Source organism: Mytilus trossulus, chromosome 13 (genome assembly GCF_036588685.1).
Source record: "Mytilus trossulus isolate FHL-02 chromosome 13, PNRI_Mtr1.1.1.hap1, whole genome shotgun sequence".
NCBI classification, from domain to species: domain Eukaryota; kingdom Metazoa; phylum Mollusca; class Bivalvia; order Mytilida; family Mytilidae; genus Mytilus; species Mytilus trossulus.
In genome coordinates, this window is record NC_086385.1 from 8199453 (window position 1) to 8218027 (window position 18575).

The 18575-nt window shown below is 31.5% G+C and overlaps 1 protein-coding gene across 1 annotated transcript in view; it reads left to right on the forward strand.

Moving 5' to 3' along the window:
- Positions 1-18575, forward strand: part of LOC134694060 (collagen alpha-4(VI) chain-like) — a 110656-nt gene that overhangs the window by 59937 nt on the left and 32144 nt on the right. Inside the window, exons 3-5 of the mRNA XM_063555056.1 lie at positions 7730-7806; positions 9469-10035; positions 14052-14105. Coding sequence (XP_063411126.1) covers positions 7734-7806; positions 9469-10035; positions 14052-14105 — 694 coding nt within the window. The 5' untranslated portion in view covers positions 7730-7733. The remainder of the gene's footprint in view (positions 1-7729; positions 7807-9468; positions 10036-14051; positions 14106-18575) is intronic.

Consider the following 18575-nt stretch of genomic DNA (forward strand, 5'->3'; position numbering starts at 1 on the left):
GGGGGTATCAAACAAGGAAAGTGGATTATAAAATGTTAATTGGAAGTAGTCAGCAAAGTAGAAACTTAAAAAACGCATAATTTTAACTTTTTACAGGTTTTTTTTAACGTTTTATTCTTCGTTGCATTAGGCATTATTACACACACATAATATATACATGAAAATATTTTTCTATGTAGCAACTTTTAATCAAAGTTGAAAACAAACAAAGAAACAAATTCTACAAGTCGAGAACAATAATCTGGCATCAGCAAATTTTCAATAATAGCTGCAAAACAACCCCCATCAATAAATCCCCGCAAGACTGGCAAAACCAAACAAACACGCACGTGTTGGACAGACGCAACAATTAAAATACCTGATTATCATTCATTAGTTACATAAATCCTTCTATCTTACATACTAACATACTTTTTTCTAATCAACAGCAGTAGTGTTGACGTGCTCTTTGATCTGATTTATCGTCACGTGACCGAATTTATCATCACGTGACCTAATTTATCGGCACGCGTCAATTGTAGTTGTGTAGGCCTGTCAAAACAAAACTTTAATTAATTGCAAGGCTGTCTATACACCCATTTGTAAACAGCAATATGTCTTTAAAATTGTTGTTGTGTCTATGAGGCGTTACAAAGCATTTGTTTGGAAATAGATTACACAATATATTGTTGAACCGATATATCGTGTTCTAGAGGGACCGAGGCAATGATATGAGATTCGAGAGAGGCGAAATTTCAGAGCAGCTATGTAATTACAAAGAAATTAGACACGAAATAGCCATTATTGCTGAAATTAGTCAATTGCTAGGTTAATATGATTTCATATTCTAAACAGGCGCACTTACTGACGACAGTATCTTCAATGCCCTTTTAAATACTTACATCAGATTTTAAAGCATCTATCGCGTCATGAACTTGCATGAAACATTTGCCACTGGACGTCAAACAACTATATATAACTCATACTATGTGGCTTAATCTTGATATAATTTGTTTCCTCCATATGAAAAAGCATCAAGAAGTTAAACTCAATTTAGAATGAAATGGGGAACATGTCAAAGTGACAACAATCCGACCAAAGAGCAGAAAACAGCGAAGGGCCTTCAACGCAGCGAGAAATTCCCGCTAAAACAGCTTATTTGAAGAAACGCAGCGTAGACAGATTGAGAACAATTTTACAAGATCACAAAATCAGACATCTGAAACTATCGTTAAGATTACGCCACGATGAAGACAGAGATTTTAAGAAGTATTAATGGCAATGTCTTGATTTTATAATTCTCCGCTGAATTATCGTACGATAAAACACTTACATGATTAAGATAAGTGTGCCAGTATCCTGATAAAACATCTGTCTGACTCTTTTATGAGTTTAATACGGAATGAATGATTTAGTGACTTAGATTTTATAGAGGTGATCGACTAATATCTTCTATGTATTTGTATTTTTGACATTTTGAGTTTATTTTAATATAATGGGATAAGTTTAAATTTTCTTCATTTAGAATAATTCGTTCCTGTCAAAATGATATCGATCTGGGTGAAGGAAGACAGGTTTTCAGCTGGGACGATTTGGTTTTAAACTGTTTATGTAAAAAAGAAAGTTGAAAGATACATGTATCCAAAGGGTTGTTCAGTCAATCTGGCAATGCCATGGCAAACGCGAAATCCGAGCACAAGACACACAAAAGTACATACAGCACAGCATAGAAAAGTGATTTAAAGACAGAACAACACGATCAAACCTAAAAAGAACCGGGGTGGTCTCTCAGACTGACTGAAGCAAATTCTACTCCACACGTGGGCCCTGTCGTTTTGCTTCTTTAAATGTTATATCAAAACAGTGGTTAATTTTAGATTATTATGTAGAAGGGTTGCAGTTGAATATTCTTATGTTGTACTGCTATACCACTGTCCCAGGTTAGGGGGAGGATTGGGATCCCGCTTACCTGTTTAAACCCGCCACCTTATTTATATATGTGCCTGTCCCAAGTCAGGAGCCTGTGATTCAGTGGTTGTCGTTTGTTTTATGTGTTACATATTTGTTTTTCATTGATTTTTTTACATTAATAAGGCCGTTAATTTTCTCGCTTGAATTGTTTTACATTGTCTTATCGGGGCCTTTTATAGCTGACTATGCGGTATGGGCGTTGCTCAGTGTTGAATGCCGTACGGTGACCTATAGTTGTTAATGTCTGTCATTTTGGTCTTTTGTGGATAGTTGTCTCATTGGCAAACATACCATATCTTCCTTTTTATAGTATCATGTAAACAAGTGAATTGGTGTGTTACTTCCACAAAGACTAGAAATACAAACTGACAATTAGTTAGGCAGCAAGCATTTGATTTTCTGGGGGGGGGGGGGCTATGGATTTAAAAATAATTTTGTTTTCAACCCTGTTTTCCTGTCCAGAAAAAAAAACACCATAGCCTACCTCCCCTCCCCCTCCGCGGAAATCAAATGGTTGCTGCCTTAGCACTTCATTCAATCATTGTTTTATGCGTAAAAGCGTTGCACTGAAGCATATTTTGTATAAGGATTTTCAACAAGATCAGAGCTGTAACAACCCTTTAATTATAACACTTGCTTTCGCTCTCATAACATTGCAATAGATAAAGATTTCTTTCAAAATACAGGGAAAGGAATGACAAACTATTGAATGACTTTGATTTAGACAATCACCTAACAATCCTCATGCAACGAACGGGTATATGTAGCTTAAATAATAGGTCAAACAAGTTAAAGGACAAACAACCAAACGACATCGATAAATGATAAAAAGTGATTATTTTGGTTCAAACTTGACCCAAAAGGGAAAAAAAGGGGGAGTACATTTTTTTTCTTTCGATTTATACATAAATTTAAAAACATCTAATTCCGGTGTTTCAATCCCAAACCTACCAATCACGATTCCATATGCAAACAAGTATCACTAAAAACCAAAGCGCTGTCAATTTTATGTCATACGGAACTGTTTCCCCCTTTCCAGCCTCTAAGTTGTAAACGTTTTAACTTGAGTAAAGTACATGATTACATCTAAATAGTTATCGTTAAACTATTAATTAAATGATGATTTTGAGATTTTGTTTTATCATCACTTATATTAGAAGCCATATTTTGAAGGTAAAGTCTTAAAGCAACAACAGTACACGCGTTAATTCCTCTTCAAAGGTATCGCAGAGGTCGCACGAGAGATCACGAGAGATCACAAGGAAATATATTCTAGAGATTACTGAGTCTTAAGTATATATAAATTAGACGTGAGCAAATTGAGAATTTTTATAATCATGTTTCTTCTGAAAATATTGAAACGTAGAAATGATTACTTTGAAGTGCAGGTCAGATATAATTTTACAAAAGTCATTCAAAGTTCAGTCTTCATGCAGTTCAGAGAGGTTTTCTTGGAGCCTTCGCTATTGGTATTAAGATTGGAGCGAGAAGAAGGAACCCTTCCAATCCCCTATATAATAAAAAAAAATAAAAATTCTAAGACACATAAGATTATATATAAAGTATCGTACCTATATCCTAGAAATTTATTGTAGCGTTTAAAGTTTAAATTTGAGCTAAAATAAGAAATGCAAGTTCATACGTGACAGAGTTTAAATAAACACTTACATAATGCAGAGTTTAAATAAACACTTACATAATGCAACAGTTGTATTAACATTATATAATTTGATTATCATAAGTACAGATTCAGTTGGAATAAAGTTGTTTATATGAAACATCATTTTAGTCGAAACAGATATTTTAAAAGGCCCTGACATATCATCATAACTTTATTCGCATGTCTAAATCCAGAGTCGGGTTTGTAGTTTTTTTTATATGTTAGTCTACCTCTGTTTTTTGTTTGCTTACATATTGACTTTATGTTTTGACATATTTTTATTGTTTTATTGTTTTTGCGTATTTTTTGTTGTCTTGACTGGTACCACTAGGGAAACAGTTACTGCTTACTCTTCCAGAGTACATGATTTTATTCCTGTTTTTGGGGGCCGTGAAAGTGTCGTGAATTTGTCTTTCGTCTTTTGTCATTGGTGTTATCTGTCTTCTATGACTTTTAGTTTTTAAAAACCGTCTTGGAATTCACTATTTGTCTCTGTTTCCACGTGTGGAGCAGGAAATGTTTACCTATTTCAAGTCCCCTTCATGAGTTTATCTCTTTTTGTTGTGGGTTTCATGTTGCTTAGTCTCAAGTATTCTGTGTAGTGTTAAGTGGACAATATAATAAAGAAGATGTGGTATGATTGCCAATGAGACAACTATCCACAAAGACCAAAATGACACAAATATTAACGATTATAGGTCACCGTACGGCATTCAACAATGAGCAAAGCCCATACCGCATATAGTCAGCTATAAAAGGCCCCGATAAGACAATGTAAAACAATTCAAAACTAACGGCCTTATTTATGTAAAAAAATGAACGAAAAACAAACATGTAACACATTTAAACAAACGACAACCACTGAATTACAAGCTTGCTTTATGTCATCCAAATATCTTGTCAGCTTCCTAGCGAAGGTCTTAACCCTAATCAAACATGGCTAGAATTAACATAGGGTTTTCTTGCACATGTTTTTAAGGGAGATCAACTCTCTCCCATATCAAGTTGCCCAATTTGTTACCCTTTTCATTTGATATAAATATCAGTATGTCAACATAAAGTACACATGACTATGGTCTCAGCACCATAAAAAATATTTAAAATCTAATCCCTACAACTTTCTCCCAAGTGTATTCCATTTACCAACATTGCCAACAAATATACGAAGTTTTTGCAAAGTTGCAGACGACATAAAAAGATGTTTTAACTAGCAGACGAGGATCTCGTTTTTTTGCTGTGTAAACATTTGTTTTGGATTTCTTTCAGATTTATTTTATGATCAATTTATAGCTTCTAAAGAACTCTACTTCAAATCATACTAATTTTTTAATTGCTCCAGAAAGAGAAGTTTAAAATGAAACTGACTGTTTTATGATGTAGTGCGTTTTTACTGCAATAACAATTTAGGGATTATGCAGAGATCGTTGAAGATGCACCTGTTCAACGATGAACGCAGATTACATTGAGATTGCATACATAGAAAAGCTTACACAAATCTTGCATCAGTATGTTAAAAAAATACTGAAGTTAACTTAAAAAATAAGAAGATGTGGTACATATATGATTTCCATTGGACTACTCTCCATAAAAAAATAAGGGCTTTCTTTTTTAAGTACAAATTATCTTAGCTGTATTTGGCAAAACCTTTTTGGAATTTTGGTGTGTCATTGTACGTTTTTGGACATTTTTGTTTTATTCGAGCGTCAATGGCGAGTCTTAGTAACTTAGTTTGTAACTACCCTTTGGAATTTTGGTTCGTTAATGCTATCCATTATTGTAACTTTTTAGAAGTCTGCCATTTATCAAAAGTTTTTCTTTGCACTGGAAGCCACCATTAGCGATTTTTGAAGATGCTTCGACGAAAGCCAGCACATTTGTACTCATGCCAATGAACGAATATCTAATTGCATAACGGAATAAATTTTATAATGCTACGTCATAAGTTGACTAATGTTATAATTAGTAACGGTATATTAACTGCATACCTGTGCAGATAATAAATGGTCGTTTAATGTTCTACATTATTGCTTATAACACAAATATCTTTGATTTTGAAATGTCTGCTATTGTCTGTATCTTTGTCTTCCAATTTGAACGTAATTAATATTTCATTGTTAAAATGATTATGATAATGGATTTTTTTAAGCGACCTTGACCTACTATATAGCACTGGCACAGTCTGTAACGTGCAATACAAAATAGTAAAATTTATCATGTTAACAATTAGTTTTAGAAACAGACATGTTTCCTTATGTAAACGTATTTTAGCATTGCCAGTTGACATAACCTATACTGGGTGTGAAAAATATTAAATATTTGAAATTAAAAAACCAACATAAACAAATGACAATTGCGCACTCTTATCCCCCCCCCCCCCCCACAAAATTTCATCCTGAGTGTGTTGGACAAGACTTAATTTTCTTAAGCTCCGACTAGGCCAGTGCATTTATATATTAATTAACTAAAATCCGGTCAAAAACAGAAACATTTGGGTTGTGAAATGTAGTTTTGAACATAAACAAATCAAAATAATAGAATCTTACGTAATATTTTCCATTGTCCCTAATTGTTTCGACTTTTATAATATAAAATTTGATTTCGCATGGAACATGAGTTAATCAGTTGAAACTGAAACGTCAGTAATCTTACATTTAGACATATTGTTTAGACATCTGCATTTTGGTCTATCAATTTTGTTTTCATTTTATTTATTTTTCATTTGTTGTTTTGTCTCATCAGCATATAAACCTTGCGTCTGTCATTCATAATGTTATATAACGTTCTCCCTGGTGTATGATTTTAAACCAGTTTCATTTGAAAGATCTTCAAAGGTCTTGAGAAACACAAACAACAAAACAGCTTTTGCATTTTTGCACATTTTATTGCGAAATATGCACTTTTAGAAAGATAAGTTATCTAAAATGTCACATACTGAAATTAATTCTTAACGCAACGTGACAGTAAAGTACAAAACAATCTCCTATATCTTTTGAAGGTTTAAAATATCAGAATTTTGATGTGGTATTTTTGAAATTACTTTGAACTGTTTGAGGCGTCAAAACCTTTCTTTTGATGTTAATAAAAAAATTAATAGACGTATGTTAACTTTGTAGATAAACAAGTACTTTGTCATAACTGTAAGAATAAATCAAACATTATTTGATCTGCTTCTGCTGGCGTCTTTTTGAGAGCGGCCATTTATCCAGTTTTAAAAATAAGGCAGACGATATCTATTTAGACTGCCAAGGAAACGTATGCATAGAAAGAAGCAATGTCATTTGTTTTTTGTAGGTTTTTAAAAATTTCAAATATTTAATATTTTTCAAATTTCCAATATCTAGTTACAATCCTACACCAGGTCTCTCTTTTAACAGCACAGTTACAGATTGATTTGAATTAATTGATAATGTTTTCCCCCGACGGTTTTGATTTAAAGACTTACTGATCTCAAAATATAACCCTCTTTGATAAAACTGTATTTACTCCTCACTTTCACACCTATACAAAGTTAGGTTATCTGTCCTTTAATAAAACTTGATTTACCCCTTTGTTCCTATACCAATCCAGACTATCTGTCCTTTAATAATTTTGAATTGATTTAAGCCATAAATTTTTTTTCCAATACAAGGTCAGACTATCTGTCCTTTAAGCCCTTATATTTTGTTCCAATTCAAGGTCAGGCTATCTGTCCTTTAAGCCCTTACATTTGTTCCAATACAAGGTCAGGCTATCTGTCCTTTAAGCCCTTACATTTGTTCCAATACAAGGTCAGGCTATCTGTCCTTTAAGCCCTTACATTTGTTCCAATACAAGGTCAGGCTATCTGTCCTTTAAGCCCTTACATTTTGTTCCAATACAAGGTCAGGCTATCTGGACCATTTGATGTTCATCGTTGTTTTTTTGGTCATGTTTGTAGACTTTGTAAGTATGTTATAGTAATATTTTTTACGTGTGGTGTACGTTCGGATATGTTTGCTAATGTCTGTTATTTTTATGCTTCCAAATGTACTAACCCGAGCACCACCGGTGAGCGTTATGTAGACAAAACATGGGTCTGTAATACAAAATTATAAGCAGGTATTTTTATTAGTTTTAAGTATGTACTTTTTCTTATTCCAGAAAGATGGCGACGAACGCCATGTCATTGTACATGGTACTGATGTTATCAATATGGGACCAAATATATGCACAGGGAGGTAAGTGTAACCCTTTTTGATTATCAAAATGTCGACTTCTCTCATTATTGAAATTGAAGGCACTAATTTATGGTTAAAATGTTGCATTTCATCTTTGCGAATCTAATATTACGAAAATTTTGTATATTGTTTACAACTTTTGATGGTTTTCTTTTTTAAGTTTGTGTAACGATAATCATTTAACGTACACATGTTAATTAGAACTTCATTAAAACAATTTTAAATGAGTCTTCTGATGATACTCCAAGTCTAAGTCATTATAAAATATTTTGGTAATGCGGGATCATAAATAGTCATTATCCTTCTCAATAGGTATTATCATAGAACTTTTTTATTATCTTCCATCTAGTTATGCTATCTTTAGGAACCTCTAATCAATTTAATTGGCATAAGGGATATTAAATTTTATTCGTTTGATAATAACGTTACCATTTTCACACTATCTTCAGAATATACAAATAGTTTTTATGTTCCAATATATTGTTAAAATTTTCGAATTGAATATAGAAACAGAAATCATGAGAGCTTTATTAAATTTAATTGAAGACTACATTTTTGAAAGGCGGAAATATATAAACGTATCGCAAAAATTGTACTTATTGTGACTTTTGCTAATATAAAACAACTGTTGCACATTTTATTGTTGTTATTCTATTCATGCACTTTTATTTTGAGTAGCTGCAGCCGTTAAGATAATTTTTGCTGCACAGTTCGGACTCTTATTCTGTTCTGTATTTTTATTAAAGTTATAATCTACGTTCACATTTTTTTTTTATCAATGATGGTTAATTTGTATCATTTGTATAAGAAATACAGTTTCCAGAATTTTATATTCTTTCTAACGGTATTTGGTTCCTAACGTTAATAATAGAAATGTGTTCGCCTCATATAAAATTATATCACACATAAAATGTCAGTACGAATAAGAGTTCGAAATCAGCTGACAACCTCTTGACTCTAACACACATTGCATTTCAAAAGCGCTAGGTATTATCATTGCTGGTTACAGCTAGCGTTGTTATTTCTACCTTTTGCTGCTTGCTACCCTAGTCGCCCTTATGCTTTCCGCTTTTTCCTTCTTTGAATACAACATTGGCTTAAGGAGTCGTGATTTGCCAGCGAATATCAGCTATTACGCAGTTGTGTGCCGAGTGGTTAATTTTAATATTTGCTTATCTATTTATAACTCATTTTCAAAATCATTTTTGCATTAATAACAAGACGCTTCTGTGTTGTTAAAAGGAGTGTTTTTAATCGGTTATATATATAAAACTTTTAAAAGATACAATAAAGTTGCAAAAGTTTCATGGAACATTACACTACTTAGGATACAGAAAAAATGTATCAAGAAAACTTCTGTGGAACCAATATGAACAACGACGGTTCCTTAAGACTCTGTACCTGCTCTACGCCAAATTCCGAAGCAAGATCATCGTTCTCCGAACTTTTCCGAAGACCTACATTTAACGAACTTTGATCCTTGCTTGGAAGTTGGCTCTCTGCATGTTTTCTATATCCGACTTCGCTTTTTGTCATCTGACATGCACGCGACTTCCATAGAAGATTAATGAGAGGAGCTTCTTCATACATATGCATGAGATAGCCATAGATGATGACGTAGGATTTAGCAGTTTCAAAAAACTATCACGTGTCCTATTTCAGTTTGCTTGGACGAGCGGATGGATTTAGTAATTATAGTAGATTCCTCAAGTACATTAGGAGAGGAAAACTTTGAACTTGTGCTTGGTCTTGCTGAGACAATAGTGGACGATATTGATATCGAATCAGGAAATGTTCACGTTGGCTTTATGACCTTTGGTACTTCGTCAGAAATACGATTTGAGCTTAATGAATATAATACTAAGGTTGGCGTCATTGATGCTATATATAGCGTTGAATATAGTGGTGGCGGCTCAAATACTGCTGACGCTTTATCAGCGGCAAGAAGTAAAGTATTTAGCACAAGAGCAGACAGACCAGATGCGCAAAACGTTATTATTTTGATAACTGACGGGTATTCAGATATCAATGCTGATCGTACTGTGCGAGAAGCAGAAATTTCCCGCCAAAATGGCATAAAAATATATGCTGTTGGAGTTGGATTACAAGATACAACTGAACTCGACCAGATTGCGTCACAGCCTCTCGATATATTCAGGCATACGGCAGATGATTGGAATGACCCAATAGAATTGAAGACCCGGATGTTCCCAGCTGCTCGTTGTGACGGTACGTCTGCATGGCTTTATCGTCTGTCAAATGCATGATCTGGAATAAATTGGTTTCAATGTAGAAAAACGTTGCAAGTGTACTGTCTATACAAATTGATTGGTGTTTTAGTTTTAAGTGATATAATTGTATCAAGTAATTATTACTGTGAATTAATTAATATTCGTTGGATACAAATTTTCGTGGAATTCGTAGGTACTGATGAACCTCGAATCAAAATGTCTAACGAATACTAGTAGCATATTTCGAATAGGCTTTGTATACAATGATTGATAAAACTACGAAATCAAATATCCACGAATATGCAAGTTTTCAGCAATCCACGAAAATTGATATCCACAAAACTAAATGAATCCACAGTATCAAACAACACCACTTTCTAATCTTCTAACATGATTAAATTATACTTTATAATCCAAATATCATTTCAATTTTCCAGCAAGTTTTATATTTTGAAAAATTGCTTTCTAACACAAACCACTTTTCTTTATTTTTCACCTAACGACCATTGAAAGTGTAGATCAGCGCCTATGAGTCTGTTGTCGTCAAACGACATTAAAATATACACTACAGTACAGAGAAAACTACAACTACATAATGCATACACTGCTGTAAAAAAAAACATAGTCGTTTCAACAATTCACTATGACAGTATGACAGCATTGATAAAATGATGAAACTCCCTTTTTCTATGAATTTAAAAAAAACCATTTGTGGTTATATCGATTGGAAAAATATATATTCAAGGGATATTCAAGCTTATAGTTCTTAACAAACTGGTAACACCACGGAAAACAACCGAAAAACATAGAAAATACAAACAAGAGCCTCCAAAAATAATACACCAAACTAAAACTAAGCAACATGAGATTACCCATAGCCAAATTATATGATCCCAGATCACAAAAAAAAACCACCAAAGGTGCATAAAATTATGATCATTGATTTTAGAGCCTTGTATTAGTAAAACGATACATTTGTCTACAAAAGACTCATCAGTGACTCTTGAATAAAAACAAATGTTAAAAAAGCCAAATAAGGTACAATGTTGAAGATCATTGAGGACCAACAATTCCTACAAGAGTTGCCAAACACAGCTTAGATGATAGTTTCTGAGGTAGAAAAGCACATCAACTATCCCAATTTCTATTTCAATGTCCTGTGGTACTGTTTTGCAAAAAAATACTATACAACCCTGTCACAAGGTACGAAGTATTGTGAGTTTTATTGCAACAAATAGCAGCAAAAGTAAATCAAATTTTTGTAATTGATTTCTTTTGCCTTCCACAGTTGAACTATCTTATTTTAGTATATGATTGACCTACTATCTGCGATTAAATGAAGTTAAATGAAGTCTTATATTTATGAAATTGTTAATTGTGATGTTTTTCAAAATGCGTATTAGTAACTACAATTAGATAACAGTTTTACGACCTTCTCTCAATCTTTAGTTTTAATGTGGTGTGTTATACTGTTTGCATTTCCGTCCTAAATCTTTGTTTATTATCATTTTTAAAAGTTGAAGGTTAAGCTAGCTTTTTAAGCAGCTTTACCATGCATTTTCGACGAGAAATGTCTGTACTAAGTAGGGATTGTGATTGTTGGTTAACACTACTTGCGTTGCTTTCTAACGTTTGATCTCGTCAGCTTTAATGTACTTCTACATTTCGAATAATGTAAAGTAAAAAAAAAAGAATACCGAATTCAAGGAAAATTTAAAAAAAATACCCACTCTATATTGTTGATATATTTGTTTATTGGTCTCTCTTCTGCTCATCTTGTGTATGTATTCTCCCGTTGATATCGTCCGCCCATGAACGTCTATTAAAAATAAACGATAAGACATTACAACTGAATCCTTCTACAGCCGAATGTACAATACTGTTTAGGAACTTCAACTATTTTTAATTAAACCATTTAAGTAGTCTGCAGAGGTCGAATGGTTATAGTATTTAACGAATATGTTCTAAATATTTACAAACAGACCTACCGAATCTAAATTGACCGTTTAGAATAACCGGATCATTGTTTAGATTAGAAAACTTCTTGAATCTTACATAACTCAAACTTTGTATTATTCTCATGTTTTTCACGAGCTTTGTACATTGGTAAACTAATGCTGCCTTAATGCACACATGTGCCACATGTGGAGCAGAATCTGCTTACCCTTCTGGAGCACCTGAGATAACCCCTAGTTTTTGGTTGGGTTCGTGTTGTTTATTCTTTGGTTTTCTATGTTGTGTCGTGTGTACTATTGTTTGTCTGTTTGTCTTATTCATTTTTAATAATGGTCATTAGATTTATGAGTTTGACTGTCCCTTTAGTATCTTTAGTCCCTCTTTTAATGCATTGATAGTTAAGACTGAAAATACTATTAATTGATCCAAGCAATATTACAGAATTATCAAGTGAATTGGCATTTTTAATTACATATTTGGTTAAACAGATAGCATATTTCATCCATATGGATTAATAAGATATCAAATCGTAGTCCAATAACGCAATATTACAAAATGAAGATTTAATAAAGATGTCTGTTTAGTTAACGCATCATTGTAAATATAACGGAATTTGATGCGACTGTCATCAAAATGAGAGGGTACGTGCTATTGAACCAGGTTAAATCCACCATTTTCTACATTTGTTTGGTTTTTTTCTATGTTGTGCCATGTGTGCTATTGTACGTCTGTTTGTCTTTTTAATCTTTAGCCATGGCGTTGTCAGTTTGTTTTAGATTGATGAGTTTGACTGTCCCTTTGGTATCTTTCGTCCATCTTTGAAAATGCCTGTACCAAGTCAGGAATATGTCAGTTTATGTCCATTCGTTTTTGATGTGGTTTTTTTTATTTTGCCATGTGATTATGGACTTTCCGAATTGATTTTATTTTTGTGATTTTACTTTTTACAAAATGAAGATTTAAAAAGACATCACACAAATATTTTAACCATGAACTATGTGATGAACACTCACCTCATTTTGTTACTTCTAGAAATTGATTTATATAATCGTGAAAAACGTGGTATTCATCATCCACTTTGTTTAAACAATCAGTGTATTTGGTCTTTTTTGTACTTTATTTGGCCTTTTGATCTGTTACTTAGAGCTTTCCTCACAAGTCTTTTGTAGATAAAAACGAGCGTCTGACGTTAAATTGTTTCATTCGTATCTATGACGAGTTTATCTATATATCTCAATTAAGTTTAAAAGTTGCTCAGAGGATGGTATCTTAAGTATTAAAGGATGTACATATCTGTACATATACGAGGATTCTCGTTATACTAGACGGCAACATAAATATTTTCTAAACGTGAGGTTTTACTTACATAAATAAGGACATACTACAGTTCTAATAATGCCATAGTTCCTACTTAAAAAGATCAATCGACCACCAGCACCGTTGTAAATAAAACAAAACAAAAAGACAAACATAAGCTCATAAAACACATTGGATTAAGCAAACCGTGAACTTCAGTAAAATAAATCAACAAAACAAAAAACAAAACAAAACAAAAAACAAGAGTGAACTAAAGTGTTTAAGAAGAGCCAGCAGTTCTTGCTTCCATTAGAAACTATAAATGTAATCAAATTTCATGATAGTGTTTGCAAGTTTGAAATGTATGTTTTAAGATGTTATACTTTAGGTCCTTTGTCGTTGTTTTCATTATGCACATCTTTTATATAATAGGTTTTTTCAAATATTTTGGCCACGAGTATGCATGAAAATACATTTATTGTCGTGAAGCGCTTCTCGTGAATTGAAATTGATACTGTTAATTTTCTTTTATGAAATTTGCCGTTTCAGAATCTAATGCATTTTGAGTATTTTTTTCAAAAGCGTACACCAAAGCGTTTTGATTGGTTTAAAACGATATAAACAATGGAAATTCAACCAAAGACATAACGTTATTTTCATTTTGGGGTACGAATAATGAAATTACCCATGATGCTTAAGATTCTGAAACGGACAATTGAAATTATCCAAGCAATCATCAATGTCTGTCTGTCTTTATCACAGGTGAACTGCCTCCTCCAGTTGATGAAACAAATGTTGATCGCCCATTAATATTAGGTAAGTACTTATAAGGTTATTTAAAATATATCTTACCTCCTATATAGATTGTTAGTGATATCATTGGCCAAAGGACTACACGTGGTGACTACATATATTTGATATAGGGTGTCCTTAAAAATATCTATATTATATAGCTAGTCAAGGTCGTCAAAAAACTTCAATCATCTTAAAAATATTGGGTTTTTAAAGAATTGAATGCTTCTTGTTGTAACTCTATTGGGGTGCAAAAGCGTTGACCGGAGTACATTTTGTATGAAGCGCGGAAGCGCTTCATTCTAAAATGTACGCACGGTCAATGCTTTTAAAACCCTATGAATTTACAAAGCATTCAATACTTATAATAACATTTTTTTAGCTATGATCATGAACAACACACGAATTTTATAATTTTTTTATTTAATTCACTTGTGCATTTTTTTGTGGAACCACGTGTTATCATGAATGATAAGTTTTATTGAGTGATGCAATTGTTTAAGGAATAACATGTGATGTGCAGTTAGCCAATCATAATGACGTATTATAATGAAACATACATCTAATGTAATTATTTAAGTATGAGGTAAGTACTTGTAAGGTACAGTACTTGCAACCTTAGGCGTTACTATTTCAGCGATCAATCAGCGGTCATCGATCAGTCACCGATCAGTCCAGTTCGCGTCAAACTCCCGTCAGCAATCCGTCAGACTTCTAGTAAAAGTAATTGACTGATCGGACTGATCGGACTGATAGAACCGATCGACCTTGATGACGGATTGACCTGTAATACGTCACATGATAAAATAATGCAAATTACGGAATCTAAGTTTCGCTTAGTTTAATTAAAATGGCGACTAGTGAAAATCGAACGTTCAATGATCATGATGATACATTTTGCTTAAATAATAATAATTTAGCAAAGTTTTATTGAAAAGAAATGTACAGACAAAACCTAACATAAATATTATTATAAAAGAATGGTATTTTTGTTTTATTTAGGTTATATATTTTCAAACACGGCGGGTTTTAAAACGGTGTCTACATCGCGATTTTTATTTTTTTATTTTCCAAACATACTCGGGAAAAGCAACGATTTGTATAGTTAGAACAATCCTTGTTATCATCATAAAATTCATTAAAAAACTTATCATAATCAAGGACTTTCTATATATATTCCTGTCACAATCGAAGCCTATAAAATTTTAATAAAAAGAAGACTAATTTTGAATATTTTAAACAACACGAAATAAAATGTAAGTAAGATTTATCTGAAACTCTCAATTTCAAAAAAAAAAACTATTCTAATCTATAAAGAGTACAAAAATCCAAGGGTGGTCAATATTTTTAGCAAAATGAAGAAATATTTGCATTTAAGGCAACGCGTACAAAAATTAAATATTTTTTTCCTTACCGTAGGCATATTTTATGAAGAACAGCCAATTCTGATGTACAAACAGTACTCAAATCATATGACGGTTAATAATTTGTATCAAAATAAATCAACAACTGCATTCTTATTCAACAAAAATAAAAGTTTAAGTATGACAATTCTCAGTATATCTCAATTCTGATTAGATGACTTGTCTCAAGATGGTAAAAAAGACTGATTTCAAATAAAATAGCATCATTTTTAATAAAAAGAAGACTAATTTTGGTTATTTTAAACAATGCGAATACAATTTTAGTATGATTTCTCTTTCACTCTTTTAATTTCATGAAATGAAACCTATTCTTATCTATAAAAAGTACAAAAATCCGATGGCGGTCAATAATTTTTAGTAAAATGAAGAAATATTTGCATTTTAGGCAACGCGTACAAAAATTAAATAGTTTTTTCCTTAACGTAGGCATATTTTATGAAAAACAGTCAATTCTGATGTACAAAAAGTACTGAAATCATATGACGGTTAATAATTTGTATCAAAATTAATCAAGAACTGCATTCTTATTCAACAAAAACAAAAAGTTTAAGTATTTTAATTCTCATTATATCTCAATTCTGATTAGATGACTTGTCTCAAGATGGTAAAAAAGACTGATTTCAAATAAAATAGCATCATTTTTTTATAAAAAGAAGACTAATTTTGGTTATTTTAAACAACGCGAATAAAATTTTAATATGATTTCTCTGACACTCTTTTAATTTCATGAAACAAAAACCTATTCTAATCTATGAAAAGTACAAAAATCCAATGGCGGTCAATAATTTTTAGTAAAATGAAGAAATATTTGCATTTTAGGCAACGCGTACAAAAATTAAATATTTTTTTCCTTAACATAGGCATATTTTATGAAGAACAGCCAATTCTGATGTACAAACAGTACTCAAATCATATGACGGTTAATAATTTGTATCAAAATAAATCAACAACTGCATTCTTATTCAACAAAAATAAAAGTTTAAGTATGACAATTCTCAGTATATCTCAATTCTGATTAGATGACTTGTCTCAAGATGGTAAAAAAGACTGATTTCAAATAAAATAGCATCATTTTTAATAAAAAGAAGACTAATTTTGGTTATTTTAAACAATGCAAATAAAATTTTAGTATGATTTCTCTTTCACTCTTTTAATTTCATGAAATAAAACCTATTCTTATCTATAAAAAGTACAAAAATCCGATGGCGGTCAATAATTTTTAGTAAAATGAAGAAATATTTGCATTTTAGGCAACGCGTACAAAAATTTAATATTTTTTTCCTTATCGTAGGCATATTTTATGAAAACAGTCAATTCTGATGAACAAAAAGTACTGAAATCATATGACGGTTAATAATTTGTATCAAAATTAATCAAGAACTGCATTCTTATTCAACAAAAACAAAAAGTTTAAGTATTTTAATTCACATTATATCTCAATTCTGATCAGATGACTTGTCTCAAGATGGTAAAAAAGACTGATTTCAAATAAAATAGCATCATTTTTAATAAAAAATAGACTTATTTTGGTTATTTTAAACAACGCGAATAAAATTTTAATATGATTTCTCTGACACTCTTTTAATTTCATGAAACAAAAACCTATTCTAATCTATGAAAAGTACAAAAATCCAATGGCGGTCAATAATTTTTAGTAAAATGAAGAAATATTTGCATTTTAGGCAACGCGTACAAAAATTAAATATTTTTTTCCTTAACATAGGCATATTTTATGAAGAACAGCCAATTCTGATGTACAAAAAGTACTGAAATGATATGACGGTAAATAATGTGTATCAAAATAAATCAATAACTGCATTCTTATTCCACAAAAATTAAAGTTTAAGTATTTTAATTCTCATTATATCTAAATTCTGATTTGAAGACTTGTCTCAAGATGGGAGAAATAACTGATTTCAAATATAAAAAAAAAGTAAAAACACAAAAATACCGAACTCCGAGGAAAATTCAAAAAGGAAAATCAAAAATCAAAAGGCAAAATCAAAAGTCCAAACACATCAAAGGAATGGGTAACAACTGTCATATTCCTGACTTGGTACAGGCATTTTCTAATGTAGAAAATGGTGGATTGAACCTGGTTTTATAGCTAGCATCATTTCTAATAAAAAGAAGACTAATTTTGGTTATTTTTAACAATGCGAATAAAATATTAGTATGATTTCTCTGACACTCTTTTAATTTCATAAAAAAAACTATTTTAATCTATAAAAAGTACAAAAAATCCAATGGCGGTCAATAATTTTTAGTAAAATGAAGAAATATTTGCATTTTAGGCAATGCGTACAAAAATTAAATATTTTTTTCCTTATCGTAGTCATTTTTTATGAAGAACAGTCAATTCTGATGGACAAAATGTACTCAAATGATATGACGGTTAATAATTTGTATCAAAATCAATCAATAACTGTATTCTTATTCAACAAAAATAAAAGTTTAAGTATTTAAATTCTCAGTATATCTCAATTCTGATTAGATGACTTGTCTCAAGATGGTAAAAATGACTGATTTCAAATAAAACAGCATCATTTTTAATAAAAAATAGACTTATTTTGGTTATTTTAAACAACGCGAATAAAATTTTAGTATGATTTCTCTGACACTCTTTTAATTTCATGAAACAAAAACCTATTCTAATCTATGAAAAGTACAAAAATCCAATGGCGGTCAATAATTTTTAGTAAAATGAAGAAATATTTGCATTTTAGGCAACGCGTACAAAAATTAAATATTTTTTTCCTTAACATAGGCATATTTTATGAAGAACAGCCAATTCTGATGTACAAAAAGTACTGAAATGATATGACGGTAAATAATGTGTATCAAAATAAATCAATAACTGCATTCTTATTCCACAAAAATAAAAGTTTAAGTATTTTAATTCTCATTATATCTAAATTCTGATTTGAAGACTTGTCTCAAGATGGGAGAAATAACTGATTTCAAATATAAAAAAAAAGTAAAAACACAAAAATACCGAACTCCGAGGAAAATTCAAAAAGGAAAATCAAAAATCAAAAGGCAAAATCAAAAGTCCAAACACATCAAACGA